The 27621-nt window shown below is 41.8% G+C and overlaps 3 protein-coding genes across 48 annotated transcripts in view; 1 reads left to right on the top strand and 2 right to left on the bottom strand.

Annotated features, from left to right (window-relative positions):
- ERC1 (ELKS/RAB6-interacting/CAST family member 1) overlaps window positions 1-5553 on the bottom strand; it is a 311410-nt gene extending 305857 nt beyond the window's left edge. For 16 of the 20 annotated variants that reach the window (XR_011141700.1, XM_068947249.1, XM_068947332.1 and 13 more), the window contains exon 1: window positions 5414-5553. The gene's annotated coding sequence lies outside the window, so the exon portion shown is untranslated. Of the gene's footprint in view, window positions 1-342; window positions 452-4862; window positions 5105-5303; window positions 5340-5413 lie in introns of those variants that run through there. The other 4 variants (XM_068947323.1, XM_068947257.1, XM_068947295.1 and 1 more) reach the window with 4 other exon arrangements.
- Window positions 5554-5771: 218 nt separating this feature from the next.
- On the top strand, window positions 5772-23366 carry RAD52 (RAD52 homolog, DNA repair protein). Of its 17 annotated transcripts, none has more exons than XM_068947207.1 (14): window positions 5869-5903; window positions 9377-9470; window positions 10998-11056; window positions 11851-11939; window positions 13367-13468; window positions 14035-14128; window positions 15705-15772; window positions 15983-16101; window positions 16191-16266; window positions 17901-18094; window positions 18301-18437; window positions 19055-19135; window positions 19734-19976; window positions 20268-23366. In XM_068947207.1, exons 4-14 carry the CDS (start codon window positions 11853-11855, stop codon window positions 20321-20323), a joined length of 1257 nt encoding a protein of 418 aa, XP_068803308.1. In that variant the 5' UTR covers window positions 5869-5903; window positions 9377-9470; window positions 10998-11056; window positions 11851-11852; the 3' UTR covers window positions 20324-23366. The 17 variants fall into 17 exon arrangements, with proteins under 17 accessions (XP_068803271.1, XP_068803290.1, XP_068803260.1 ...); XM_068947227.1 differs by lacking the exon at window positions 5869-5903 and adding an exon at window positions 8739-8816 and having other exon boundaries at window positions 20048-21089; XM_068947170.1 differs by lacking the exon at window positions 9377-9470 and having other exon boundaries at window positions 5772-5903; window positions 20265-23366.
- The window catches only part of WNK1 (WNK lysine deficient protein kinase 1), a 111248-nt gene continuing 106943 nt past the window's right edge, over window positions 23317-27621 (bottom strand). For 9 of the 11 annotated variants that reach the window (XM_068947031.1, XM_068947041.1, XM_068947052.1 and 6 more), the window contains 2 exons: window positions 26611-26798; window positions 23317-26296 (listed from right to left, as the gene is read on the bottom strand). In XM_068947031.1, the coding sequence (XP_068803132.1) occupies window positions 25982-26296; window positions 26611-26798 (503 nt within the window). In that variant the 3' untranslated portion in view covers window positions 23317-25981. Of the gene's footprint in view, window positions 26297-26610; window positions 26799-27349; window positions 27484-27621 lie in introns of all 11 variants that reach the window. The other 2 variants (XR_011141655.1, XR_011141667.1) reach the window with 1 other exon arrangement.

Raw genomic sequence — 27621 nt, 5'->3', positions numbered from 1 at the left:
TTTCTGTTCATGACTGACATAAGCCAAAAGACAACATTTACAGAGTGACCTTGCAACAGTGCCAGTGCCCGATAGTCAGGAATAGGGCAGTTTGATCATGAACTAGGCAGAAAAGTACATCTTACAGTACAGCAACTCTTCTGGTGTCTCCTATCAGCATAATGGAAGTCATACACTCAGTTTCCAAAACACTGAACTTTCTTGTAGCACTGACCCCCGTTTGCACAAGGAAAGCTTTGAATTTCAGTTCTATAATAGCAACAAAAAAGTCAGCCTTGACAAGAGCTATCTTAATTGGACAATATAGCACACAAATTACAACAGCTAGAGTTGCTACCTTACCTTATATAAAGAATGTGCAGTATCTGTCTTAGAACTATATTGTAGATTTTGTGTTTGACTTGGTTTGGAACATAAGAGAAGCTCACTACTTTTCTTGTTAAATTAGTGACTGCAACACAAAAAAGGGCAGAAAAAAAGTTTATTTTGGAAATTGTTTACAAACTAACCAATGCAGAACACAAGGCATTGAATCCATAGAATTCAGACTTTATCCCTATCAAAAATATTCTTATCCTCATGGCCTTGACAGCAAGAGAGTGAAATGGATGAATAAAATTAAGATGGAAAAAAGACAAAAATAGAAACTGCTCATACTATGATTGATTCTCATTCCCACATACATAGTGTAAGAATTGATGCCAAAGCACCAGCGGGTGCTTGGGTCCAATCCTTTTTAAAAGGTTTTTTTTTTTTTTTAAAAGTGAGTTCACCTACTTGAACATCTGCTAAGTTCACTGAAAGTAACAGGGCTCTTGTTCTGTCTCACTGACCACAAGATGTGATTTGATGCATTTATCTCCCCCTCCCACCATATGTACATATATGCAAAGAGAAATCTTCCCAGAAAAATCTCACAAAAGTCACTAAGAATCTTTAGGTGACTTTGACTTATTGAGAACCATGTTTTCTTAAAAGAAGGAATCCATAAACTCTAATCCTAACATTCTGAGGAAAAACCCAACAGCCATTTGGGTTTAAAAACAAAACACTCCTTTGACAAAGTGACAGTCCTGTTATGTACTTTCTAAACTTGAAAGGTTAGCATAAATGGCATGCATGATCCTTATTAGTCACCACAGAACATGGAAACAGCCCTGATTTTTTTTTTTTTTTAAAGATACAGTTCTTCTTCACATTCTTCTATTCCTAGAAAATATTACAGTCAGAATACAGTGCCCATGAGTCTCTAAGCAGCAGCCAGAACTATCTATTGGCTTCCTAGGTAATTTCAGTCTCCCTCAAGTACACATTTTCTTTCACCAGATCCACTTACTCCACAACAAAGATACAAATAAAAAGACAGAGCATGCTCTACTCTATAGCAGCTTCTTTGCAGATACAGTCTCAACTGATAGTAGTTTGTTTCTTACCCTTTATGCTGATAACAATATTTATGGGAATTGTATACTTGCACCACAGCTTCATTCCTTTACATCTTCTTCCTCCCCTCCCAAAAAAGCACCACAAAGAGAGTCATTATTGTTATAAAAATGTATGCACTTTAGCTAAATCTTTGTTTACACATATTTATTCTCTTTGTTAGGCATCATTTGCTTATAAGGATTTTTTTTTTTTTTTTTTTAGAGCTCTGGAAGTTAGCCTCAACAAGAGGCAGAACACAAGGAAGGTGCCACAGTTATTTCTAAAGGCCTTACCATCTCTTGCCAGTCAGGCTAAGGTGGTTCTGCTGACAACATACTAAGGGCTACCCTGGTGACTAAACTTAGGTGCTAGAGCAAGGTCTTTCCTTTTGTCAGGCTGCTGTGTAACGTCAGAAATTTTTCTATCCTCCTCAGGAGAGTGGGGCACACATTTCTTAAAAATACCTGGCAGTCACATTTAAAGGCTTCCCAGGTCTGGCAGAAGCCTTGGATATTGTTCAAGCACCTGTTCTCACCCATAGCTCTAGGTCTTTCACTGTCAGCATTAAAATTGTTATAGAGTGATTGGCACGCGGTGCAGATATTTCATGGGCCTTTCTCAATTCCACATTCTTGCTTGGGTTGCCAGGATTGGACCCAATGGCCCACACGGTCCCCCCAGTCCTATGTTCTTAACACTGACATGGGTAGGCAAATCAGGAGTTGTGCTGTGCAATGAATGGGAGCTGACTGTAAATCTCTAAATTTAAAGTCAACAACAGCCAAAACAAATAACGAAATTTGTCACTTACCTTTTTTTCTTTTTAAGTAACAGCAAAACACAAAAAGCAACAGAAGTCAGAACCTGCATATGAACTTACTAGTGATGAATTAGCTCCAAATAAAATGACCCTTGCTCATCTAATTACTTAGAAGATTAAAGAGTCGACATGAGTTTTCTGTCATTCTACCACTAAAAAGTTTAAAGGCTGATTCTCATTCTTTAGATTACTCAGCCAGTAGATATTGTGTGCCCACACACGTGGCTGTTTGTCTCCTTCCCCAGGTGACATATGACCAACAACTTCCCACTACAATAGTGGAATCACAAAGAAACACAATGCTAGAAGTGATAAAAATAGTTCAAAAGCCCCGAAGCACCTAGAAGCACTAGTGAATCCACGCAGACAGCTAGTCTAAGTTCAGCACAGGCAATACCACACTGGTCAAAGCAAAGTATGCTCCATTTACAGAATCCTCATCAAAACCTTGCCCCAACAGCAAAGTTGTGCTAGCCATATTGACACAACCTACATCCTATAAAACATCACTTTTCTTAATCGACACCGGTTTTCCTAGTCTTCCATGGCCTACCACTGACATAGAGCAGCCCTCTGAATCCTGCGGGGTTTAGCTCTTAGCTTAAACAAGCACCAATTGTTTGGCAGAATCATAATCATCCTGAGTGCTATTACTGCAGGACAGCCAGCAACATTCAAAAACACGTATTATTGTTTCTCAATTCTAGCAACTGGTTTGATTATTTGAACAGCCGCACACACCCATACAGTTCTGAACATACCATACTTCAATAAAATAAGCCAGACCTTTTAAATCTACCTACAATTTTCAAGTAGCTCAGCCAGAGTAGCATTGTAGCAAACCTCTCATACCAAGCAAGGCTTTTCAGGAAATATGATCACAAACTAATAACCTGAAAATGGGGCGGGGGGGGGGGGAATGGAGGACAGGCACAGGGAAAGGAACAGCAGGAGAGTATCCTAGCGCATAAAATAAGCAATAACAGCAAGGAATTGATGCACTGGTTGCAATAGGATGGCGAAACATTCTCTCCATACAGCAACACAGATAACTGCTACCAGGAACTGAGAATGTGGCAAATTCAGACAGAAGTAGGTTTCTCTCATGATCAAGACTTACAATTCAGTAAAAAGGTACAGGCCTTGTGAAAACCAAACCTGTTTTCGCTGTTGGGGTTTTTTGTGTGTGTGCACCAAATAGGCCATTAACCAGATGTCAGACGTAAGAAATCATGTGAATAGACGCTAATAAGAACTTATGACAGGATCAGGGAAACAATGCTAACACTTATGAGAAATATGATGCTCGAATATAACCCAGATAATCGAAACCCAAACTGAAGAAAAACTGCTAACATCCTCATATTGATCTGATTATAGCTAAATTATTTTCGTGGATAATGGTGGGAAAGTTCAAGTTCTATCAAGCATTATGACAAACTGATGTTTTACCCACCAGCTCCCAAACTTTCTAGTTGCAACTCCTCTTGCAACTTGATGGAGTCAGACAACTCCAGATTTCTGGAACACATGTTAAAGTCGCAGACTCAACTACTCAGGGAGCTACTCTATGCCAACATTTTGAACCATGCTTCCAAAACTAAAATACATTCAATATAGCTGTCTCACCTTTGTTATTTAGTAATTAGTCATTTATTCTGCATATTTCCCTATTGGTAAAATTAAATTATTGTACTACCAGCTCTGCTCATACTAGTGTGGACAAGGGGTTGGGTATTTTTTCTCCTACTAATCTTGCTCGATATGGCTGTAAGGGTGCTGACTCATACATAACCCTGAACCCTGTGGGACACACATCTAATCTGTTGCAATTTTCACTACAACATACCAAAATAACCTTCACATTAATATGTCAAGCTGTAAACTGCAGTAGCTCAGAAGATGCACGTTCAGCCATTTACTGCTACAGATGCAGTAACCTTTGGGAGAAAAGGAGGGCAAGCAGCTGGTGGAGATTACTGCTTCCTAGATATCCTGGCGTAACTGGCCATTGCTTAAGAATCACAACTCTACAGTCAAATTAGACACCTTTTTTTTTTTTTTATTACAACCTGTTGGATTTAAAATAACATATTGCTTAGCTACAACCACCCTACGTATGTCAAATGCTCCTAGAATAAGTTTGGGTAAAGCGTCAAATACAAATTGTTTTTTAGGGTCAATTCTACTTCAGCCCATTTGCTTTTGTTCTGCTAGCTTCTCTACTTCTTTTTCCACTGCCATGGATGTTTCTACAGCTTTGCTTCCTATCCCTGAATTTCTCTCATTTCCATTGGGGTTTCACTTAAACTATGTCTTACTCTATTGGCATGAGCCACAACACGAGCGTCGAACTTCCAAGTAAGACAATTCGTATAGTTTAACGACTAGAATTCAGAGTTCACATCACGAACGAAACAGATGCGGAAAGACAGTAATCCCTGACCCCATGCTTCAGGATGGCTGCAGACTCAGGAACAAAGCGTTATGTCAGCTGACACTTACTTTGCAGTGGATTCAATAAAATGAATAAAATGCAACTAAGCGGCATTCACAGGACGAAAAAAAAAAGGGCAAAGCAGCAGAGTCTAGGCAGAAAGACACCGGTCACCATTACCTTAGACGATGCGACTGTGACAACAAAAGCACACGCTTTCCAAGGACAGGCTAAACAAACGGGGACGGACGCAAGAAGAAACGAGGAGGGGCAGGGAACGGAAGACCTACTACTACCGCCCCAGGCGAGGAGCCCACCGGCAGAACAACGGGCGGCCCCGAGGCGCGGCCGCCACGAGCGGCGCCCGGCAGGACGCGGCCCCGCTCGCCTGCCGCCAACGAGGACGGCGGCGGCCGCCCCCCCACCCGGCCCGGCCCGCCCCGCCCCGGCGGTGACAGCGTGCGCGGGGCCCGGTACGGGCGAGGCCCCTCACCCCCGCGCCCGCCGCCACAGCCCCCAGCGCCGGGCCCAGACCCACCTGAGCGGCCGGCAGCTCTCCCCCCCTCCCCCCCAACCGCCGCCGCCGACAGGCCCTGCCGCCGCCGCCGCCGCAGCCCCTACCCAGCTACCGGCTCCCGCAGGCCACGCCCCAGCCCTGGCTCCCCCCAGCGGCCGGTAAAAAACGTTGCCCCCCCCTCCCCCCCCCAGCGGGGCCCCGGCCCGGCCCTCACCTGCCTGTCAGCGCGCGGGGAGGGGGCGACGGCGGGAGCGGGGCGGCGGCGCCCAGGCGAGGTCGGCTCCCAGCCCGCCGCTCCCCCCTCCTCCTCCTCCTCCTCCCTCTCTCGCGCTCCTCAGCTCCCGCCCGCGCCCCCGGCGCGAGACGCCCAAGCCCCGCCCCGCCCTTGCCGCCACCGCCACAGCCCGACGCCCCGTGGCCCCGCCCCGTCACGGCCGCGCGGCGCCCCGCCCACGGCGCGCGCTCGTAGGCCGGGCCCCGGCCTGAGGGCGGACTCTTTCGGGCACCTCCCCTTTCCCCCGCGTGGGCGTGGCCTCGCCCGGGCCTGGCCGCTACGTCAGTGTCTGTCACGCGGGTGGGAAAGTTTGACTCTTCTCCGTTGCCGTAGCGTGAGCGCCGCTCTGGGCGCCCCGCCCCGCCCCGCCCCGCCCCCCCCCCAAGGCGGGAACTGCGAAGCGTTGTTGGAGGAGGCCGCCAGGCCCCAGGTACTGTGGGCGAGCCGCCCCCCTCGCCGGGTGGGACACGCTCCCCTCTTGGCGGTGGCGGGGGGAGGGCACGGCAGGTTGCGCCTCCCCTGCCCTTCCCTCCCCCCCCCCCCCACGGCCGCGGTGGTGGGGGCCGAAGGGGCGCGCGGGCTGGGGGGGAGGGGACGGCCGTTAGCGCGGCTCGCGCCGGCGGGGGGGAGGGGCGGCCGCGCGGGCGGAGGAAACCGTTGGCGGCCTCTCCCGCCGCGGGTCTGCCGGGGGGTAGAAAAGACCCGTCTCAGGTTGTGGGGGGCCCAGCAAAGGCTATGCCCAAGCTGCTAGCCGCGGTCGTGCTGCTGGGGCCGCCACCGCCGTCAAGGTTTCCGTCTGGCAACGCGGCGTCGGCCGCTTAAATGTTCTCCCGCAGACGACTTCCAGGCTGCTGCGAGGGAGCCCTGCCTTCATCCGGGGAGACGGTGTAAATAACCGCCACTCAGGGTTCTTTCTACTTTCTGTGGTTTCACGCTGTAAATAACCACACTGAATTCCTTAGCCAGTATTCCCTTGGGACACTCAAATGAGATATTACAGTAAATTGAGCAGATACGTTATCCTACACGAGGAATGACGCAGCTAATGTTGCTGATGTGGAAATTGTTACTACATGAATAAATGTCTTGCTGTAATAAATACACTAATTCAGACTTGTCACAGTAGCTGGCATAGAGCTCTCAGTAGCTTAAACTTTCTTTTCAACTGTAGAAGTACAGAATCCGTTTTAAATGAATTTTTAGAGGATAATATAGTTCAGGTAAGGTGCTGTCTAATATGCAGGCACCGCAGTAAAACCTACATGAGATACTTTATATTGCAACCAAAAAAAGCAGAAGGATGAAAATAGATATAAGCAAGTCTGCTTATGCCTAAAGTATTCTGTAAATTTCAAACATAAATAATTTTCCCTTAAAGAAAGCCTCTGTCAAGCTGGAGCCAAGCAGAAGAACAGAGAACCTGACAGCTTAGGATGGCTGGTCATGACTTAATCAGCACTCCAGTTTAATATAAGCTATGTGGTCTTGCTACTGGAAGTGTCATCTGTGTCTGTAATCCCAGTGGTACTATGATCTGCAGTTTGACAGATCTCCCACAGCTTCTTACAAAATTCAGATGTTTTAGATTCTGGCCTGGATTCATTTCTTGTCTAACAATGGCATTTGGCAAAACTGCAGATTTTTTACTGTTACAATTGGATACAGTGTTTTTTTTCTTTAAGCCCCAAACAACCCCAGTGTTACTGTGCTGAGTTAAAAAGCCTGCTGTCTTATCCTTGCAATGACTGAAGTGATTTATACGTAATGATACACTTATAAATCAATCTGAAATGCTTATAGAAAAAAGTACCCACAGAAGTAACTTATTCTAGGATATGTGAGTAGTATTTCTGGTCTCCAGAAAAAGCTCTTTTATTGCTTCTTTCTAAATGCGAAACTAATTTTTCAAGAGAGTGGACTGTTTAATTTTTGGTTTTGCAGCTGTGAGGTGCTGTTGTGTAATACCTAGAAAAGAGCTTGTATGTCTAGTAACTTGTTTCTCCTTTCCTTCAGCTGCACCACTTAGTGTTATAAAAATCATCTCTTACCACAGCCTAGCTCCTCGTTTGTTGTGATAGGGATTTTTATATATCGTTAAAAGATTATTTGTGGGAAGTACCAGGTAATCCATTTAATGGAACACTTTCTATACAGAATTGTGCAGTAATGCAAATGAAGTGAGGAACAGAGTGGAATTTGTATTCTTAGAAAGCAAATATATTTCAAATTCTCTGATTTAGAATGTGTTGGAATGATCTGTTTCATAAGCTATTATTGATACATTTTTAATTAATGAAACTTATGCACCCTTTATAAGGCAAAATTGCAAAGGGGGCTAAATTTTAAAATAGTGCGTATGTGGGAGAGAAGTAATTTATACCCAAAACTGCTATTATTAAGAACGTGTTTGGAAGTATAACCAACACAATCAGAAAAAGTATTTAAAGCACAGCAATAAATGAGTTAAAGTAACCAATCTGGAAGGGAATTAGATTTGTAGTTGCTGGAGAAGTAGGGTCAACAACTTGCAATTGAGGTATTGATGGGGGACACCCTCTCAAAATTCCTTTTTTTCATGAGTTCATAGCAGACAGGAAACTCAGCAAGACAAGTTAGGAGAGTATCTTCTCAAACTGTGTTCTGGAAATATAGGAATTCACCAGTTAGGCATAATTTCAGATGCGAGATGTACTCAAAATGTTGCTAAAGAGAAATATTCCTCCACAAATCTGCTATGTTATTCTGCTAAGCTTGAGTAAATGTAGGGAGTAAAGAGCTTTTACGCTGTGTTCATGACAGCATCAATCAGTAAAAACTGTAACCACAATTAGAATTTTCTGCCTTGTGCTGGAAGAATATCATCATCCTAAAAGCGAACTTTCTGATTAAACTAGAGATTAAATTTTGCTCTTGAGCAACATATATAAATTCCATTGAAATAAATGGGAATGTTTGAAGGTATGTCCAATCTGAACTGTGCCTTAAGTAATGAGAAGCGGTGTTTATATTCCTTGAAATCGAGTATATATAAACTACTTTAAATAGCTCACGCTTTTTATATTATAGCTTTTCATTCTCTTCCTGGGTGGTTTTACTACAGAATGTGGCCTCAATCAATACCAACAAGATGCATCGATATGGGTAGTATCAGAGGCCATCTTTAGTCTAAGACAGACGCGCAGTCTCGTGATCTGCTTGTACTTTTTCTGGTATAATGTATAAAACACTGAATTATCTTTTTCTTTTGTTGAAGTCAACAGAATCAACAGAATTAAGTCAAGTCACTCTTTTCAAGTTGGCGAGGATATCTGACTATCAGAAGTCAAGACTGAGGAGTTATATTGTACGGAATTTCTCACGGCAATTTCATAATTTGTTTTCCTATCGCTTTAAACTGTGGTGTAGCACAGGCCTGCCTTCATTGGGAGCATTTAGCCCATTACACTTTAAAGATGTATATTTCTGCTCGGTGTTAGATGAAGCAAGCTTTTGTATAACAAGTTAGTCAATTTTAAAACAGTTCAGAGTCCCTTCTGGAGAGAATACTTCATAGAAAAGTAAGATTCTTCAAGGGTTTTTTAGTATTTTTGTTTTGTTTACAGCAATGTGAACTTTAGGTTAATTATGAGATACTGTCTTTAGTGCTTGCTAAATCACTCACGCCTACATGCATAGCCTCATTTGTCTTGATGGGCTCCGTGGAATTACATTTATTGAAAGAATGTTAAAGACTTACTCAGCAAACTATAGCTTCCCTGTGAAAGAAGCTTACCATGTGGAGAAGGATGGGGTTGAATGCTGAATAAAAAGCCCTCTGAAAGTGCATAGTCTATGATAAAGTCATAGCTTACGGAATGTCTGGTGCTATAACTGATTTCCTAAAAGAGCCTTATTCTACCTCAGGGGTTTCTAAGTTGTGATACTTATACAGCTAATGGCGTACAAGCTGTTTCAAAGTGATGAAAAGCTGCCTACAGAAGAAGATTCTTCTAATACCGTATGTCACTATTTTAAACAGAATTCTGTACTTCTTTTTCATTATCATTAAAAACCAAATTCCATACCTTGTTCAGAAATTCATTAAGCGTGTATCTCTTTACAGAATTTAGATTGACAATGGTGTACACCATATAGAAACTTAAAGGAGATAATGCTGTTTTAAGATAAAGTAGTTTTGTTTCAAAATGTCACCGGCGTACTGTATGTGGAGATTTGGGGCAAACTGCTAATAGCATTGTGTAGGCAAATGCACACATTTCTTGCATTGTTTTTCACAGGGGCTTTATAATTTACTAGGATCTGATTTAGGTTGCTTAGAGAGAAAAAAAAAAAAGTAGCATTGTTCAAACTGTGATTCCCTCTGCCACTCACTACTGATACTAATTTCTTTTTAATCTCTCTAAATGTCTCCCTCAGGATACGATGAACTCTTTGCTTAAAAGCAAGAATAGTCTGCTTAAATTATGAGTGTATCTCCTAGTGATATTCACTTCTATATGTTCTCTTCTAGAAACAAATTTATTTACCACAAATTGCAGCTAACTTTTGCTTGAAACACATTCAAGTGCCTAAAAATTTTAGTTATACAACTTTGGAGAGAAGGTGAATAATTTTAGCCGACCAAAATTGAGGAGAATTTTTGCTACACCTAGTACAATTACTGGTGTTGGTACCTGCCAAAGAAATAGCTGCTATCCCTGTTCTGAAAATTGTTTGCCAAGTTCTCACTAAAACTTTGGCTGCTTGTTTAGAGACTCTAGCTTCTCTAGAGGAGTGCTGAACCTGGAGGACAGTAGCAAAGCATAGCATTAGCCAGGTTTTTACTGGCTGTCAAATAATACTATCTGTTGAGGATTTTAGCCTTTCTGCAGCTGGTGTCTTGCGTGTATATTGAATTGTCTTATATTTGTATTGTATGCAGAAGTCTTAGTGATAGACTAAGACAGAGCCAGCTGTACTCAGCATTTGTGCAAACATGACAAAAGATTGCCTCTGTGGGCTTATATACGTGTGTCACTGCAACTCCTTTGCAATCCTGTAAGCCCTCAGCTAGAAGACCACTTCACCAGCAGCATGGTGTGGCAATGGGATACCAGGCAGTTGTTGGATACTGACTTGGAGAAGGGTGCCATCTACTGAATTATCAGCATGACTTTTTAGAATAGTTACAGGTTCTGTATATTTTTCAAACCTGCTTAGTTTATATGACACCATCGTGGCCTGAGACAGTATGATTACAGTCAAAATAGTAATATAAACCGAAGACCGACTGGTCATCTTACAGACAGGTACAGTCTTAGAAAGTTGCTTCTTCTATTTTGTCAAGATTCTCAGTATTAATGGATATTGAAGATAATTTAGGGATATAGCGCTGAAGAATTTGGAAGAGGGAATTATTTTGTATTTCCTCACTTAGAATAATACAAGGTATTCACGTATACCTAAAAGGAAAAAAAAATCATCGTTTGTTAGCAGTTTAATCTTTAGAATAATGACTCAAATCGTTATTAATTTTATGTTGTAGTCTCTGCTTCTTGTGCAGGATCCAGATGCTGCTGAAGTTGAATTTCCTTTTCTGACCAGGTTAATTTATTTGTTCTTTAAATGAGTTAAATGGTTGTTTTATTTAATGTGATGGCTAGCAGAAATGGAAGTAGGTAACAGAAAATTCAGATAGGTTTCAACTGCAGTCTTCCTTCTTGATTAAATTTTTTGCTAATCTCTCAACAAACGTAGATCTCATAAGAAGAGACAGTCGCTAATAGGAACAATCCAGTACAGCTTGTGTACTATCAACATTTTTACTGATAAGCAGCAATTACATGTAAGACATGTAAGTCAAGTTTTGTTTTGTTTTTTTAAAAAAAATCTTTTCATCCACCACAGAAATGTGATTTCTTCCAGTTATCATTTGACAAGTGCTTAGAAAGCAGAAAATGAGTGAAGTAACCCAGACTGACACTAAGGAGAAGAATGACTGGAAATGCTAGTAGTTCTGGGAGTTGCCCTATAGATTCGCAAGTATCCAAGGAAATCCTGCAAGTATCCAAGGAAATCCAGCAGGAGTTATTTTTAGCACATTCTGTGGCTTTTCTTGATTCTTTATCAGCTAACTCACACTTGATGCTCTTGTGGATGGAAGACCAGAGCAGTGCATGTGTTTCTAGCTTGAAGTGAAGCATTTCTGCATGCGTAGTTCCATGCAGCAGTTCCATAAAATGGGAAGTACAATATTGGTGTAATAGCCAACATATCATCTATTACAGAATATTGTTATACTCACAGGCCGTGGCCTTCCACAGCTTTTTAACATGTCATCGTATGGGCTGTTGGTTCTGTTACCTGCTGTTCAGTGTTGTATCTCCTCTTATCTTTAGGGATGCCTGAAAGTCAAAGGAAGAACGGCGAAAGCCACAGCAGCAGCAGTAGTTCCAGCACTGGCAGTTCTGTTGCTTGCTTTGGTCAGGTCAGTTACTTTTTGCCTGGAAGAAAAGCAGAGGTTCTATGCTTGCACTTTGGCTTTGTATATCTACTTATTTTAAAGCTGGGTAGAATAAGGCTGGAGTCATACCCATACACCTAATTTTACCTTACGTTTTCTTCTGTAATAGTCACGGCACGCCTCTAGCTATGGTAAATTTATCTGGATTCTTCACAAAGTGTTTTTAATTTTGTTCCTTAAAAACGGGGCTCATCTTTATTCTCTTTCATTCTCAGATGGCTTGGCCTGGCTTTTGCCTAGATACGTTCTCCATACTGGTTCAGAAAATCAACTACTTTCACTTAGACGTTATTATAAAAAAAAAAAAAAGGCAAACAACTATATCTGGTCTGAATAGAACTTTTGCATTCAGCAGTGAATTCTCTTCTTCATGACGCATATCTGTACATAGCTCCTGAATGTGGTATATGCCTGTGTACACTCCCTTTCCTCTTTGGTTACAGATTTGTATTCTGGTTCCAAAAACCAGACAGTTACTCCTTTTAGTTTAAACGGAACCATATATAAACTAGAGAGGTTTGGCAGGCATTAGAACGTAAATGGCTTACACTCTGTTAAATTCTGTTCTGCTGAATGATGGGGCAGCCAATACCTGCATGCACAGTACTTGTGATCTAGGCATGGAAATCTCTCTTCTGTCCCACATCAGAGCATAGCAATACAAGCTTATTAATGCTTGAATCCCTTAAATATGTATTTAGGCCTTTCTCACTTTTGCAGATTGTAAAATTGTATTTCTACCAAGACAAGCCGTACCAGTTACACTTCTTTAGGCTTCTTACTGATATCATTGGTGCTAGAGTTGTCCAAAGAACCTTTCCTGCATTAGGGGAATATGCAGAATGCTCTTCATGAAAATTCTATTCTGACTGCTAGCCCTAGCTGCTGTCTTTTCTGTCTTGGTGGAATACATTGGTAGAACAAGGTTAAGCGTGGGTTTTGTTGAGGTTTTAAAAGAGTCTTTTATGGAGATATTTTATTTTTAAGAGGTGAAATATCAACCTATATTTGTGTTCCTGGCAACCTTGACATAGGATTATGACAGCAGTAAGATTTCAATAGGGTACCAATAGGCCTGGCTCATTTCAGTTCTTTGAATGTAAGTGATGGTTATGAGAAGTGGAAAGCAACTGCTACAGCTCAATAATTAATGCTTGTATAGCCACGAATACACATGACTTCAAGAGTAGGAATTAACTAATATAATGCCCCTTGCTGGGGTAAATCTCCCCTGCCCTTCCTGCAAACTCTTTCTGTATCAGTTACATCCTGAATCACAAAAATGGAAAACGGTACATGGAAAAATGGGATTAAGAGTTGATATCAGGAGGAGAGAGAAAGCCAATGTGGGGAAAGTAAAAAAAACTTTGTCTTATTTTGTTTTCCTCAAGTATCAATATACAGCAAATGAATATCAAGCTATCCAGCACGCTCTGCGTCAGAAACTGGGTCCAGAGTATATCAGCAGTCGGCAAGCTGGAGGAGGGCAGAAGGTATGAACAAACATGTATAGATGTTTCAACTCCTTTTTCTCCCAGGGAAACTTTTGTAAAAAAATCAAAACAAATATATTTTTTGGAGTTCATTTCTCACTAGTAGTGTAATTTGCAGATGTGAAAGCACAGTTAAGATAGCATAAATTCTAGCCTTACCTTAGCCACGGGGTCTTAACCGCAACTTATCAGTGCTTTATCTTTTAACAGAGAATATTTATCTACTTGTGGAACACTAAGTTTTGCTTAATTTTTCAGAACTGGAATATATGGAATATATGAAGCATTATATAAACACTAGCTGCATTTTTCCCTCTTTTGTGCCTATTAGCTCTACTTCCTGTAATTCAGTCGTGTTTGTTCTCTTAACTTCTCCTGGCAACTGTGATGGGAGGAACCTAAAGCTACTCCATTGTGCTTTCATTCAGATTTTCTGAGTCTTGCACTTAGCTGGGTTTCCCCAGTGCAAGATGCTCTGCGATCCCTCTGTTTTTCATTAAGGAAAGAAAAGAAATATATGTGTGTGCGCGTGTGTGTGTATATGTATAATTTGCTTTTCTTTTCAGGTCTGTTACATTGAGGGTCACAAGGTAATCAGTCTGGCCAATGAAATGTTTGGCTTCAATGGCTGGGCGCATTCAGTCACTCAGCAGAATGTTGGTAAGTATCTCTTGAGAAAAAGAAGTCTTTCCTCTTGTTTCACCATGATGCTTTGAAGGGACAGTCTGTCAGATAAGGACCAGGCTATCTAGCCCTAGGACTTGAACATTTCAAACAGGGACGAATATGTATTTTGATGTACCTTTAACATGGCAGAACCTGCTTAGAAACACGTGGAATTTCCACATTTCTTGGCAGCTGGGAAGAATGAGAGAAATTGAATAAATAATGCAGCTTCTGTTTTCTTTTTAAACCTTGTTCCGGAATACATTGTATTCATTATTTTAAATAAACATAGGGTTATTCTTGAGCTACTCTAAACAAGTTGTCTGACTTTTATGGAAATGCCCAGTGAAAAGGTATTACCGTTAAACTATTTGTTTTAACACCTGGCAGCCCTCAGCCAACTGTTGTACCCACCTGTAATTATTGTATTCAAACAAGTATCACAGTTAATTTTTCCCTAATCTTCAAATACTAGCTTTTTTCTGCTGCTGTGCGTAGACTGAAGTTGATGCTAGTTGAGGTAGCTCCACCGACATGTGTAAATGGACCTGCTTGCTTTTTTTCCTTCAGGATTTTCTTTCTTACATTGGAGTGGTAGATTCTAAACATAAAACAAATTATTCCATGCATTCCCATCTGTTCTGTGCCAGATTTTTTCCTTTGTAATGAAGAAAGGACTGGCGTCCCTCAAACATCTATCCTTTTCAAGTGATGCCATAAGAAATCATGCCTTAGCAATTCAGAAACAGAGGATTTTGTCCTTTTTTTTTGTTTTTCAACTCTTGGCTAGACAAAAGGCTTGCACCCCGGCAGGTTTCAAAACAATTGAGCAAATGGACCAGATGAGTGCAGAGGAACTTTGAGACTTCAGAATACCGTTGCTGAACTTGAAAGCAGCTCACTTCAGACATTTGTGTCATGCTTCTTGCAACATGTAAAACTGTTCATTAGAGTGCCCTATGCATATTACGTAGCATTTCTCTTGATGTAAAACATGGCAAACTAAAGACTCTGGGTTGAGAGACGTATTGCAACCTGTTAAACTGTTCAGACACCCTGTCTTGGATATAAGCTTGTGCAAAATTTCCCAAACAGGAGACTTTTTGCAGGTAATAGGAAATAAATTGCTTTTATAGACAATCACGGTTCTTTTCAATTACTATTTTTTATAAGTTCATACTTCAAGCCTTTCCTTCCTGCTGAAAAATGTTAGGCCATGAACATTTAGGATATGCAACTGAATAAGAAGTAACATTTACAACTTCTCCTTCTTTGATATGTTCACGTTTATACACCTAACACCAGGGTGCAAGTGTTTGCCAAGTCTATACACTGATTGCTAGAGCGTATCATGTTATTGTACCCAGAGCATATATGCAAGTCAGCATTCTCAAACTGCAGTTATCGTTTAGTAGGTGGAGTTCCATTTTATAGATAATGAAATAGTATCTTTGGCACACTCGGCAAGTATGCTACAGGTGTGTCAATGTCCTGAAAAGTCAAAACAGAATATCTAAATATGGATCAGAAGTCTTCTGCAGTGTTCTGGATGCTACTGTTTTCTCCCCAGATTTTGTTGACCTCAACAATGGCAGGTTCTATGTGGGGGTCTGTGCGTTTGTGAAAGTTCAGCTTAAGGTAAGTGCATTTTTGTTTTCTCTGTCTATAGTTGAGCAATCGCTTAAAGCGGTGAATGAAAGTTCACACACAGGCCAGACTGTGGTTCAGAAGAGTACTGTACCTCCAGCTTAGAAGGATTAACAAGGCCTAGGAAAGCACAGCAACTAGCTGGAAGTGTTGTATATGCAGAACTCCCTTATACTTAGCATTTTTTAAATTCTACTTCAGGATGGGTCATACCATGAAGATGTGGGGTACGGAGTGAGCGAAGGCCTAAAATCTAAGGCCTTGTCCTTAGAAAAGGCAAGAAAGGAGGCAGTAACAGATGGACTGAAGAGGGCACTCAAGTAAGTGAAGATCAGTACTTGTACGTTTTCAGAAGTGAGGTGAGAATTTAGTGTTATTTTCAATCACAGTGAGCTCTCTTGTCTCACAGGTGCTTTGGGAATGCTCTTGGGAACTGCATCCTAGACAAAGACTACCTACGAGCTGTGAATAAGCTTCCGCATCAGGTACAATAAACGGGCTTTTGAAGCAGGGCCAGGTAGACGTTCATTGCTCCTAGTCCTTCACGTTAAAAGGAAGGACTGCCTTCCTTTTAAGGAAGGAAAAGTAACAACGTAAGTTTATTTCAAAAGGTCGTTTCAACTTTCAGTTAACCAACTTGGATTCTTCCCAAAAGAACATTGCAAAATACAAGATGTATCTATGATATAATGGAGGAACCAGGATTTTTAGACCAGACCTACAACTGCTTTTAGTTGTTGCCGGTCGCTTCAAAGTCTTACTGCAGCAAAGCACAATAGGTAACAGTATATTTTGTTCTGTTGCTTCATGAGGAGTGCACCTCTCCCTGCAAATGTCTTCTGCTTGACTTCAAAATGTGTTGGTACCTAAAATCTGCAATTGAATTTGGAGAGCAGTGTATACGAGGTTTGGCTGCTGGAGGGTGAGAAAAAGTTAAGAAGACTTACACTACAATTTTATGTTGTTTTAAATACTTGATGCTATATCTGGCAAACAGTGGCTCTTGAATGTACAAAGAGTTAGTGTCTACAACTGTATACTTGAAAGATTACTTTCCTTGCCATGACTATGGTTCTTGCCTTTACTCAACAGTAAGAAGCCTTGTTACCTCAAGCTTTGCTTTCCCTACTCCTTTACCTACTTTAAGTTTCAGTTTGCAAGGGAAGAGCTGCGGTGACTTTACCCTCTGTGAAGCACTCAGTCAAACTGAACCTATTGAGGTGATCAACCAGACATCGCACAACACCATGGAGAAATGCCTCTTACTGTTGGCGATTTTTGGTCCAGAGAGATAAGAAATAGTGACTACATCTCCCTCAGTGACTCCCATATGGTAACCCCATTCTTTCAGAGCTATCACACTTTCTGTGTACGCTTTGACATAGCACAGAACGCTTCATAGTATGACAGTTGTCCTGGCTGTTCCTCTGGTTGCACCTACCAGCCTCTATCTATTAACTCCTGATGTGTACCAGTTGGGGGCAGTAGGCTTGTAGGCGGTAACCTGCTTTGCACATTGAGGAAAAACTTTTGCAATTGACGGTCCGTAGACTTTCATAGGAACTTCTTCAGCCTAGGATTTAGCAAACTCTGCTAATCAGCCTAGAGCTGTAACACTGTTCTGTCTGGCAAACTTAGGTTGTGGGAACTGATCCAAAGTGAGGCCTCCCCGAGTAAAGGTGTCACAGGTTTCTGCTTCACCAGGGTCATTGTCAGTTAATGGCATTGCCACAAGTTGGTAAAAAATCACAGAGCCAAACCATCCTGCATTTAATAGAAACAGAAGGGTATAGGCCCCCCTCATGATTACAGAGCTGTGTGTCAGGCCTGCCATGTCGTTTAATACAAGTGTGAAAACGGAACCGGCAAAACTAACAGATGCCAGGGACAGATTTGTGAGAGTGAGAAGCTGTATAATTCTGAGTCATCTGCATCTATTCTCGTATACACAGAGCCTGGTACGGGCAACATGGGATAGCTGTCCTGAAGCACTGGTCTGCCAATTTCAACGAATACAGAGTTGTATGAAGTCAGTGACTAACTGAGTGACATGACTCTGCATGTTTTGTTAAGTTGATGAAGGAAACTTCTGAATTAGTTTTCTTTATTCCTTTACTAGATGCCCTCTGATTTGGATTTGGCCAAAGCTAAAAGACAAGACTTTGAGCCAGAAATAGAGAAAGCAAGATACAATAGCTGTTTGGAAAGACACGGCACAGGATGGAGACAACATGGTGACACAGTATCTACTTGTAAACCTGGTCAGATGGAGGCTTCCACAGATGCAGATCAAAAACAGCCAAATAGTTCAAGGTAAGATTACTACTATGAATTTATTTTAAAAGGTATGTTAGAAGTTACTGCCTCTCTTAAAACACGTGGAGAACCCAATTTGGAAGATGCTACAAAATGCTGCTTTATTGGATTTTTCTTGCTAGTATTTCTTTATGCCTTTCTTCTCCGTAAATTGTAATTGCTGAAATCCTATTCAATGCTGTGCTTATTTGGGGGAGGGGCAGAAATATAGACTCGTCAGCTATTGAATGTGATGCCACTTACCAGCGGAAATTGCGACAAAAGCAGCTACAGCAACAGTTCCGGGAAAAAATGGAGAAAAAGCATCAGGTTCCAGTAGTTACTTCAGGCAGCAAACAGGGTAAGACTTCGCATTAAAAATTGACAGTTGTAACGACAGATACTGGCAGGAACGCGTTATCCTCGGTACAGGAGTCTGACCAGTTTCTTTTGCTTCTCTGTTATCACACGCCTTTGAGAACAAAGGAAAGAGGATTATCAGACCTTTTTACTCTCATTTTTTAAGTGAAAGAATTGTGGGCTCAAGAACAGCATCATTAAATTGTAACTAACCGTCCAGCCACCCTAGAGCATCATGTAGCACAGCCCATGCTGCACCCCAGGTGAGGCTGCAGCACTTCACCAAGACAACAAATAGACGTCGTATTAGCTAGTAATAGGTTGTTCTTTACTCATGGGGAAGTCTGGACAGCTGTGTTGTAAGCAGGAACTGGGGGAGGGTGGGAGGAGGTATAAACAAACAGGCCAAAACCAGTTTAAAGGAGTGCAATTGCCCTTACCAGTCGTCATCTTGCCATTCTGCATACTGCTGCCAAAGCACAAGAATCAGCTTTGGGAGAAGAAGGTACCTGGTGGCAGTTGCTGCTTAGTGTTTCAGATTCACAATCTCTTTAGAAGGGGGGAAAGGGCTCTTCTGTAATTCTGTCATTAAAATCTTCTTGTGTTATCTTTGTCCAGCAACATCCGATCCTCCTGTAAAGCACAGCACTCCAACAACAGCACAACAGGAATTAGCAATAGAAGAGGAATTCTTTGCAGGTCAGCCAAAAACTGATGAATGATAACAAAATGTTAAATCAATTAGCATTTAAATCAGCTCTTCAAAGTAGAGTCTGAAGGCAAAATTTCTGAAGAGGCAGGAATAATAATTTTAAAACATACAGGAGATGAGCAGATTTCCATCATTAGCAGGGGTTTCACACCACCTTCTTCAGCAGAGCATTGTTACAACTATTTGGTATACCTTTTTTTCCTGAAGTAATGTTGCACAGAAACAGAACAGTAATGTTGAACAGAACAGTTTTGAGGAGGGGAATCTTCTTAACAAAACTATGGTTATTTGAGTTACACTTGGACTGTGGAGCCCTGACATTGCTTAACTCCATCTGCTCCAATTCTCATGATATATGGTTTTTCCCCCCCCCCCCCGGGTAATTTTCTTGTTGTGCACTGACATAAAATATGCTTTACAGTTTAACTTTTAGATTGGCCATCATTACAGGAAGAGTTTATAGAAAAAGGCATTTGAAGCATTTTAATGACCCAAAAGTATATTAAGTTCTTGATAGTAGCTTGTATTAAACTCTTGTGTTGCATACGCTCATCTTTAATTTGATCTTCTTTTGATTCATTCTAGATGACCCTGAACTTTGGGATATTTCCTTGGAGACCACTGATCTTAAGATAGCAGGCCACAAAATGGCATGCCCATCCGCTGGACACCAGACACCTGAAACACCGCTTGGACATCATCAACTGACTGCTCGTAACAGGACACCTCAAAGAACAAATTATCACAAGTCTTCTGCAAGGCTTGCCCAATTGCAGCCTTCTACTAATCTCATGAGCAATAGCCATTGTGCCAACTGGCCCGTATCAGGTACGTGCTATGAAAAAAATGGGAGCAGGTGACATGATTTCTGTCTTAACAATGGCACTTGGCTTTGACAGGATCACTGTTAGATTAGCCAACTGGAGTGAGAGAAACAGCCCACTTTTCCTGGCGTTGTCTGCAGAGTACTGTGACAGTGGAGTAGGAGAACTATCCCCTTCTCCACCTAATGATCCTCTCAAAGAAAACCTAGAGAAAAATCAAGTTGAAGAGCGCTTTTTGAAGCAGAGAAAAAGCTTTAAGAATTTTTCCATTTCTTGCTATCTCCCTATTTAGCAGAGTGCAGTCCACATAGAAGCCAAAGCTTGAAGAAAAGGAGGCTAGAACCTACATAAGACAACTGGTGGTATCATTACCATCACTGAATTACATCAGAGGACTGCCGTTGGCTGTTCAAATTATGTCAAGAAATAAAGCATTAATGGATTTTTTTTCCTGTATATTATGATGATGCAACACAGAAGAGAGAACTTAATACAGCCTACCATGAAGACCTTAATGTACTTTGGCGGGGGGGGGGTCCTTTAAAACGTTTCAAATGCCTTTTTCTATAAAGAAGCAATCATTAGTGCTTCTATAGCATTAAATTTGTGGCTGTATTACAAGTTGAAATTACAATTAATTCGCCTGAAATGATAGCAGAATTAATCCTTGGTATGAGTTGCAAGTCATTGCTTCTTTCTTCCTCAGTGTTGCATTTCAACTGGAAAATGGTTTCCTCCATGCTAAATGAGAAAGTGGATTAAGGTCATCTGATGGAAAGTGTACAAGCTGGGGTCTTGCATTCAGCCAGGCTGAGTGCTTAAAATTGCTGGTGTCAGCATCCGCCTCCAACCGCTGCACCGGTGGCGTTAGAACTGCTCACATGGACATAACTGTCCTCCCCAAGGTGTTCCTCATTCAGCTGCGCTGCTGCAGCAGGACAGCACAGGGGCAGGAGCACACTGGGACTGCGGCTGAGTAGTTGCATGTGGTATCTCAGTCTCAGACAGTATTTGCTTGGGCTGCTTATAAAATGGATGGGAGTTGCAGTTTTGTTCCTTGAAGTTTTTAGATAAGCTTTCAGTCCTTTTTTAATGTCAAAATAAACATGAAACTTGGAAAACAAACCCCAGTTGAAGCTGTTCGTGACTCAGTGCTGTTCAACCCATTAAAACTCATTTCCTGTTTAACAGGCTGAAAGAAATTAACATTCTTGAGTAGGTGCAAGTAGGAAACTAAAGGCTATCACAGCCTTTGCTTTAGTATGAGAAGCAAGTAGGAAAAAGGTGCAAGTGTTTTTTTTAAAACATTAGAGCAAAGCAAGTGATGTTCCTTTTAATAAGATAGTGGAAGAAAAGGTTAAAAGAAGACTGTAAGTACTATTTGAGAACTACTGCTCTAGCCAGGATAGTATAGCCACACTGCTCTTGTTTGCCCACAGGAAGGGAAGTGTCCTACTGGACAGCTCTTGCCCTCTCCCTCCCTATAGTGAAGAGATGCAGCAGCTACAGCTGCTGCTTGGCCAGGCAGGAACCTGGCTGCACTGCAGGAGGGTTCAGGCTGGCACCTGCTCTGGCAGCTCTCACCCTGGTGGCATTTAGAGGTCCCCAGTTCTCAAGGAGGGGGCTTGTATTGCAGAACAACCTGCAGTACCAGAGACAAGGATGTAAGACAGAGTGCCACAGCCAGTTAGAGTTGAGCCAGGAGAATGATTTACACTCTGATTATTCCAACCTTGAAATCAATGTCAGACTTGAAACAGGACCTTGTTCCTTTGCTTTGTCATCACTGGTCTATCTGGTCAAGTTTCTTCAAGCAATCTAAATGTAAATACATTTGAGGTATTAAGAATTTACTCCTGTTCCTCCCCTGCTTTCCCAAAGACCTTACCTTTTCCCTTCACCACTTAATCGGTCCTCCTTTCTCAAAGAGTCTCTACTATCCATCTACCTCCCAAACAGGACAGAGAACGAGGACTGTTTTTATTATGTTAAGGCAGGACAAGTTATAATTATCTGTAATAGATCACATGGTCAGAAGCCACCTAGAAAATAGTTTCACATTTCACCAAACTAGTTGCTCTCTCAGAGGTGAGTTCAGAACAGCTTTGGGAAGAACCACGTACCACATCTTCAAGTCACATACTGACAAATGAAATAAGTTACCTGTTAGGAAGGGAATGTGCAGACAACACGAACACAAAGCATTGCCAGACTTTCGCAAGAAAAATGCAAGAGCCCTCATACGTTCAAAACAACAGCTCTCTTGACTCTACAAAAAACCAGAGCAAATGTGGATGTGCCGCCTTTAAAAGAATTCACTGAAATACATATCACAGGATATGTCCTTTTTTTAAAAAACAGCAAAGCTTACACTTGAAGCTTTTTTTTTTTTTTTTCCCTCCTCTTTTCCTTTAAGGACTTGAGCAGCATGAGTCATAACAGAAGCTGTTCTTAAAATGGAAAGAAATGCAGCAGTAATTAGTGTTTAGAAATACCAAATAATTCTTGCAACTCCACAGCTGTTTGAGAATGACCCTATAAAATAGCTCCACTCTTCCTATTTATCTACCAGTAAAGTTTGGGGATGGAATTCATATTAAATTTATACTGAAGAGTTTTCTTCTGCCCAGCTGCACAGATGCGCACCCTTTTTCTTCTCCTCTCCAGAGAGGAAAGTAAAGGAGAAGTAGGATTACAGGGGAAAGCGGGGACCGTTCCCCAGGCCCTTTCAGCACATCCTGCTCTAGCTTCATTGCCAAAAGAAAGCACAGAACTTCTGCAAGTTAAACACATACCTATAGTTCCAACTGGGAGACCTGCCAAGTTTTTGACTGTCATAATTAAGCATATTTCACCGGCTATTTGGTAACTTCACAAGTCAGCCATACCAGCACCCATACCACTATGTCTTATGTTATCCTTCATCTCCCCCCCCCTTAAACATTTCTATTCATCCTCTCATAAAGAAGATTCATTCTATGAACTGTTTTTATAGTTTCTTGCTTCAGAGTATTCTATTAAAAGGTCAAAGACTCATTACTGATCACTGCTTTTGAGAAGTTAAGGGTCTCATTAAAATGGGTTTCTTGTGTTTTCCTGTGATAAACTGATAAATTGGGTAACAGACAGTTAAAATAACTCCATGAATAGGAAGGAGAGGTTGGAACCTGCTGCTCAACAAGAAAACCCACAGCTCAACAAAAGCAGGTTTGGTTTATTTGAATGATTTCGTTAAGTATTCTACAAAGGTAACAAATTGCAGCACAAAGCGCAGTCATACAAGGAGCGCAATGCCTGGTTTTAGTGCAAAACATACAACTAACTACGGCCAGGGAAGCCCAAAGTTTGAATTCATTTTATTTTTTTATTTTTTTTTTATTTTTTTACAGTGTACATTGTTAAATAATGTAAAGAAAACGCTTGTAATTCAGAAACAGATTTTATGTGGAAAAAGATACTCAAAGTGTAATATTAAACAAAATAATTTAACAGTTCAGTAGCATTAGTTTATTCCTCTAGACTTCAGTTATTCATCCACAGGAGGGGAAGAAAAAAAAAAAATCAATGGTAAATAAAACCAGTTCTTGCATAACATTAAGTGAAAAACGACTTCAAACCTATTAGATCAAAATTTAATAACCATGTGCTGCATTTAGCTGATTAGTTCCCCTGTCATGAAATTATTCCCCTTGTTTCATTACTGCCTCAGGTTTGTAACTGCTCCTTTACACAGAGCATGCTTCCACTGTACACTTGGTGTATTCAGGAAACTCTTCTCTGCGTCCATTCAGACCAAAAAGCAGAGGGTTTCTGTTCAACTTTAGCAGCAGAGACCCCCCTGCCATTTTCTTCCTGCCTTTCCATCACACTTGCAACTATGAGCCTCCTCTCTCGTTCTGTGGTTCTCATCCTCACGTTAGTTACAAAGAGTAAACCCCCAAAGCTGAGGAACGGTTGGAATCCAGCCACCTTGCCACTAGCTTTCACCCTCAACTTTCATCGCTAGCTTGTGCATGCCCTTGCTGCGAAAACTGCTGTTTGGGGGAAAAAAAAAAAAAAAAAGTGTCAGGAAAGAAACAGACCTTGCGCTTTTGTTTTCGAAGATAAGAGTGAGAACATCCAGAGACAGAAAAACTCCCTAGTAAGGCTCCACAAGGGAATAGCACTCCCAGAAGAAAAATCAGGCAAGTAACATCTCCTTGATGCACCAACTTCCAGAATGCAACTGAGCTACTCCCAAGTACCAGGAAGCAGTACTTTGACCCTTCACAACTTTTTGCAGCACTATATAAATACTGGTTGGTATTATTTTTTACTTTGAAGAGGGAACCAGTATTTTTCAATATGAAAAGGGGAAATGAATAAAGCAGAAGGTACAGTACAGGTCCTTAAGAGGTGACAGTTGGTTACAGTCCTGGTACCAGTTTGAAATTTTAGAGTGAACAAAATCATAAATCCTCCAAAACAAAACAGAGGAAACTTCTTGATGCCGGCTGTTTCGAGTGCATCCATTGCCGGCAATGGACATTGCACCAGGACAGTCTATTCCTGGCTTTAACGAATTCAGAGAAAAAAAAAAAAAAAAAGTAAGAAAAGCAATCCCAGCAGACAAGCCCATGCCAACGAGCAATGACACCTCTCCCTCATACTACATCCTGACCAAACATTTTCACCACTTCACAGGTGGAGTCAAAGCCACATCTTAAGTTGGACCTTTCCCAAGACACATGTTCTCACCATCATCTCCGTTTCAGCTCCAGACCTCCTAACTCTTTAGACAAGACCAGTTAGTTTCACCTCAGCTTCACCTGCCACCCTCCATCCCTCCCCCATCTGGCCCTCCTCACACCAGCATCACACCAACAACTTGAGATCTGCGCACTTGGACGAGTTTCCCCATCGCTCAGAACTTTGTTCCGACCTACAGCCTCAATGGCTTCCCCCCCTCCAAACACCTACTCTAGACAGTTACAGTAACACTAACTAAACGCTCCAATTGTTAACTCTTTAATGTCCCAACCACTAGGTACACATCCCTCCTGCTCTGAACTTGCCCTCTGTCTATCTGGGGGTCTGCTGGGAAGATGATGCTAACTGCAGAAGCAATAGAAGTCCAAGGCACTAAAATATCCAGCAAGCATACTGGGAGAACAGACAAGTATTCAAGTACATTAATTTATACAATTTTACATTCACATTTATTTATCTAATACAATGAAAATACAAAGGAAAAAGTTAAAGTGTCTCCAATAAGTATAAGGATATAGCTAGCTTTTTTTCCATTTTTTCTTTTTAACTTTTTTAACCCTCTATATTCCACTCATTTTTAAACTACTGTTGTCCAACAACATTTATATATCACAGTGTTTCCACATCAAAACTGATGGTAAGTACATGTCCGCAGGGAACTTTTAAATTTTTTTAAACAATTTAAATTGCTCTAATGCTGCAGTCAAAGCTGTTAATATCTTACTTAAAGCAGTAATGACCTATTAAGCACGGGCTGCACTGCAAGTCCATTCGTGTGCCCCATCATTCTGGAGCCAAATACGATTGTTTGGGGAGAGGGAGAGGAGGGGGATTTGGACAGCTTTTCTCCTGGTCTTGGTTCTTCAGGGAGAGATGAGAAGTGTGCTAAAGCCTCATGCTAGGATTCACCTCTCCCATCTCAACACATGTGGATTCAGCCTCAAACCACAGAGGAATTTTACAGCCAGACTGCATTAACTGACCCCATGACTTATCTTCACAGCTCTCCTTCCATACGAGAGCAAGGCTGTTCAGTCAAAAGAACTGTCCCATCATAAGGATGCTGATCATCCTCCTCCCCCTTGAAAGTGTGTGGGGAAACTCCCTTTACAGAGAGCTGACAGCAATGGTTGGAAAAGAGAAATTCATTCCCAGTCTGGCAAGCTACCAGTTCATTGCAGCACTAGTAGTTGATACAGGGCCCCATCTCCCTCCCCATGTCCTGTCCCAAGGTCCAGCCAGCGTGGTCTCTGAGCGTGGCTAAGTGGTCCGCAGGTTGGAGCCTGGGGGGTTGCTGATAGATTTCTGCAAATTGCTGATGTTGAAGCTCTGCAAAGATGCGGCACCTACAGGCTGGAACTGGCCAAGTGGCTGCTGTGCTGGACCACCTGTCCCACTCCACGGAGCTGCAAAAGATGCTGCTGGATAACCGTACTGCTGCGGAGGGCACATAGCCTTTGTGAAGGGACCTAAAGAGGTAGCTGATGCTGCAGAGATGGGCGTAGCACCCAAGGAAGATGTCATAGAGATACAAAGCTGACCTGGTGCTGAGAATTTTCTTGCCATTCCAGGGCCCTGAAAGAAAATCCAGCCCCCGAAAGAAGTTATACAACTGTGCTTAAAAAAAACATAGGCTACCCCTTTGGTCCAAAGGCCATGCCCAATGGATGTTTACAAGAACACACCATGGACTTCCTCTCTAGTCATCCCATTCTCTTCCACAGACGGTGACATAACCCCGCCAGCATATATATGAAAGATATAGCCAGCATCTTTCTAGAGCTGTTTTCCAGGCTACGTGGAAACTACTCTAGCTGCATTTGGTACCCTAACAGATAGGGATGACACTGACAGTGTCTTGCCATAAGTGTTCATGGGTTAAGTCTTACCTCATAGTTGCTATGCCCTTTGCCAACTTTCTTGCCAGACAGGTTCATGGCATCTCGGGCCCAGTTATCTACCAGCTTGTGCAGGTCATCTGTGAAAGTCCCTTTTCGGCTAGAGGCAATAGCAGGAGGCTGAGACTGGGGTGCTTGGCTGTTCACTGTAGCCCCAACCGTGTTAGTGCTGCTGGTCCCTAAAAATACAAGAAACAAGAATCAAAACTCTGGTTAAAAATCACATTTCTCTAGCAAACTTAATAACTGTGGTAATGGCACAACAATAGAGAGTCAGTTAAAATGCCATGCACATTAATCCTACGTTTCAATCCCAGAACGTACTGAACAGGGAATTACAAGGATTCCTACAGTCATTTTTTTAGATTAATGGTATTTTGCAGAAATGTTTACTTTTCAAAAAGTGCTGCAAGTAGTCATCTTAAGAGGGGAATAGTAGCAGCCCATAGGTCTTTGAAATCTAATCTCCTCCTTCCTCTGCAACACCGAATGACAGTACAGTCATGTCATTCATCCTACACCTTTTAATCAGCAGCAACCACTATCAGCACAAATCGATTCCACCTTTGAGGACAACGCTGGGTGCTGAGTAAGGAGCGTTACAATCAGCATAGCCAATTGCTCTGTAGAAAGTTATCTTCACTTCATAGAATGAAGAAAATAATTCACCCAGATTACACAAAGAAACACAGTGAGAAACAGCAACTGTTGTTTCCAATAGCTGCCATACTTATGTTCTTGAGGATAACCAGATGGGACTGTCTTCATCCACCAAACAGCCAGGATCAGCAGGGGAAGTCTGCACTGCATTAAATTTTGCTTTTTGCCTCTGAAAGCATTTTTTGGCCATTATGTTCAGATTTCCTACGTCAGAAGAACAAGCATTTCAGACGCAAACAACTAACAAAGCTTACATGAAGGCAAAAACGAGAGTAGTTCCTTGAACATGCTTTACGGTTTTTTTCCATTCACTGGGCTGATTGCAAGAACACAAAATGCCTT

This window comes from Struthio camelus, chromosome 1, assembly GCF_040807025.1.
Source record: "Struthio camelus isolate bStrCam1 chromosome 1, bStrCam1.hap1, whole genome shotgun sequence".
NCBI classification, from domain to species: Eukaryota; Metazoa; Chordata; class Aves; order Struthioniformes; family Struthionidae; genus Struthio; species Struthio camelus.
Note: the sequence above shows the minus strand (reverse complement) of the source record. Positions and strands in the feature narration are given on the sequence as shown.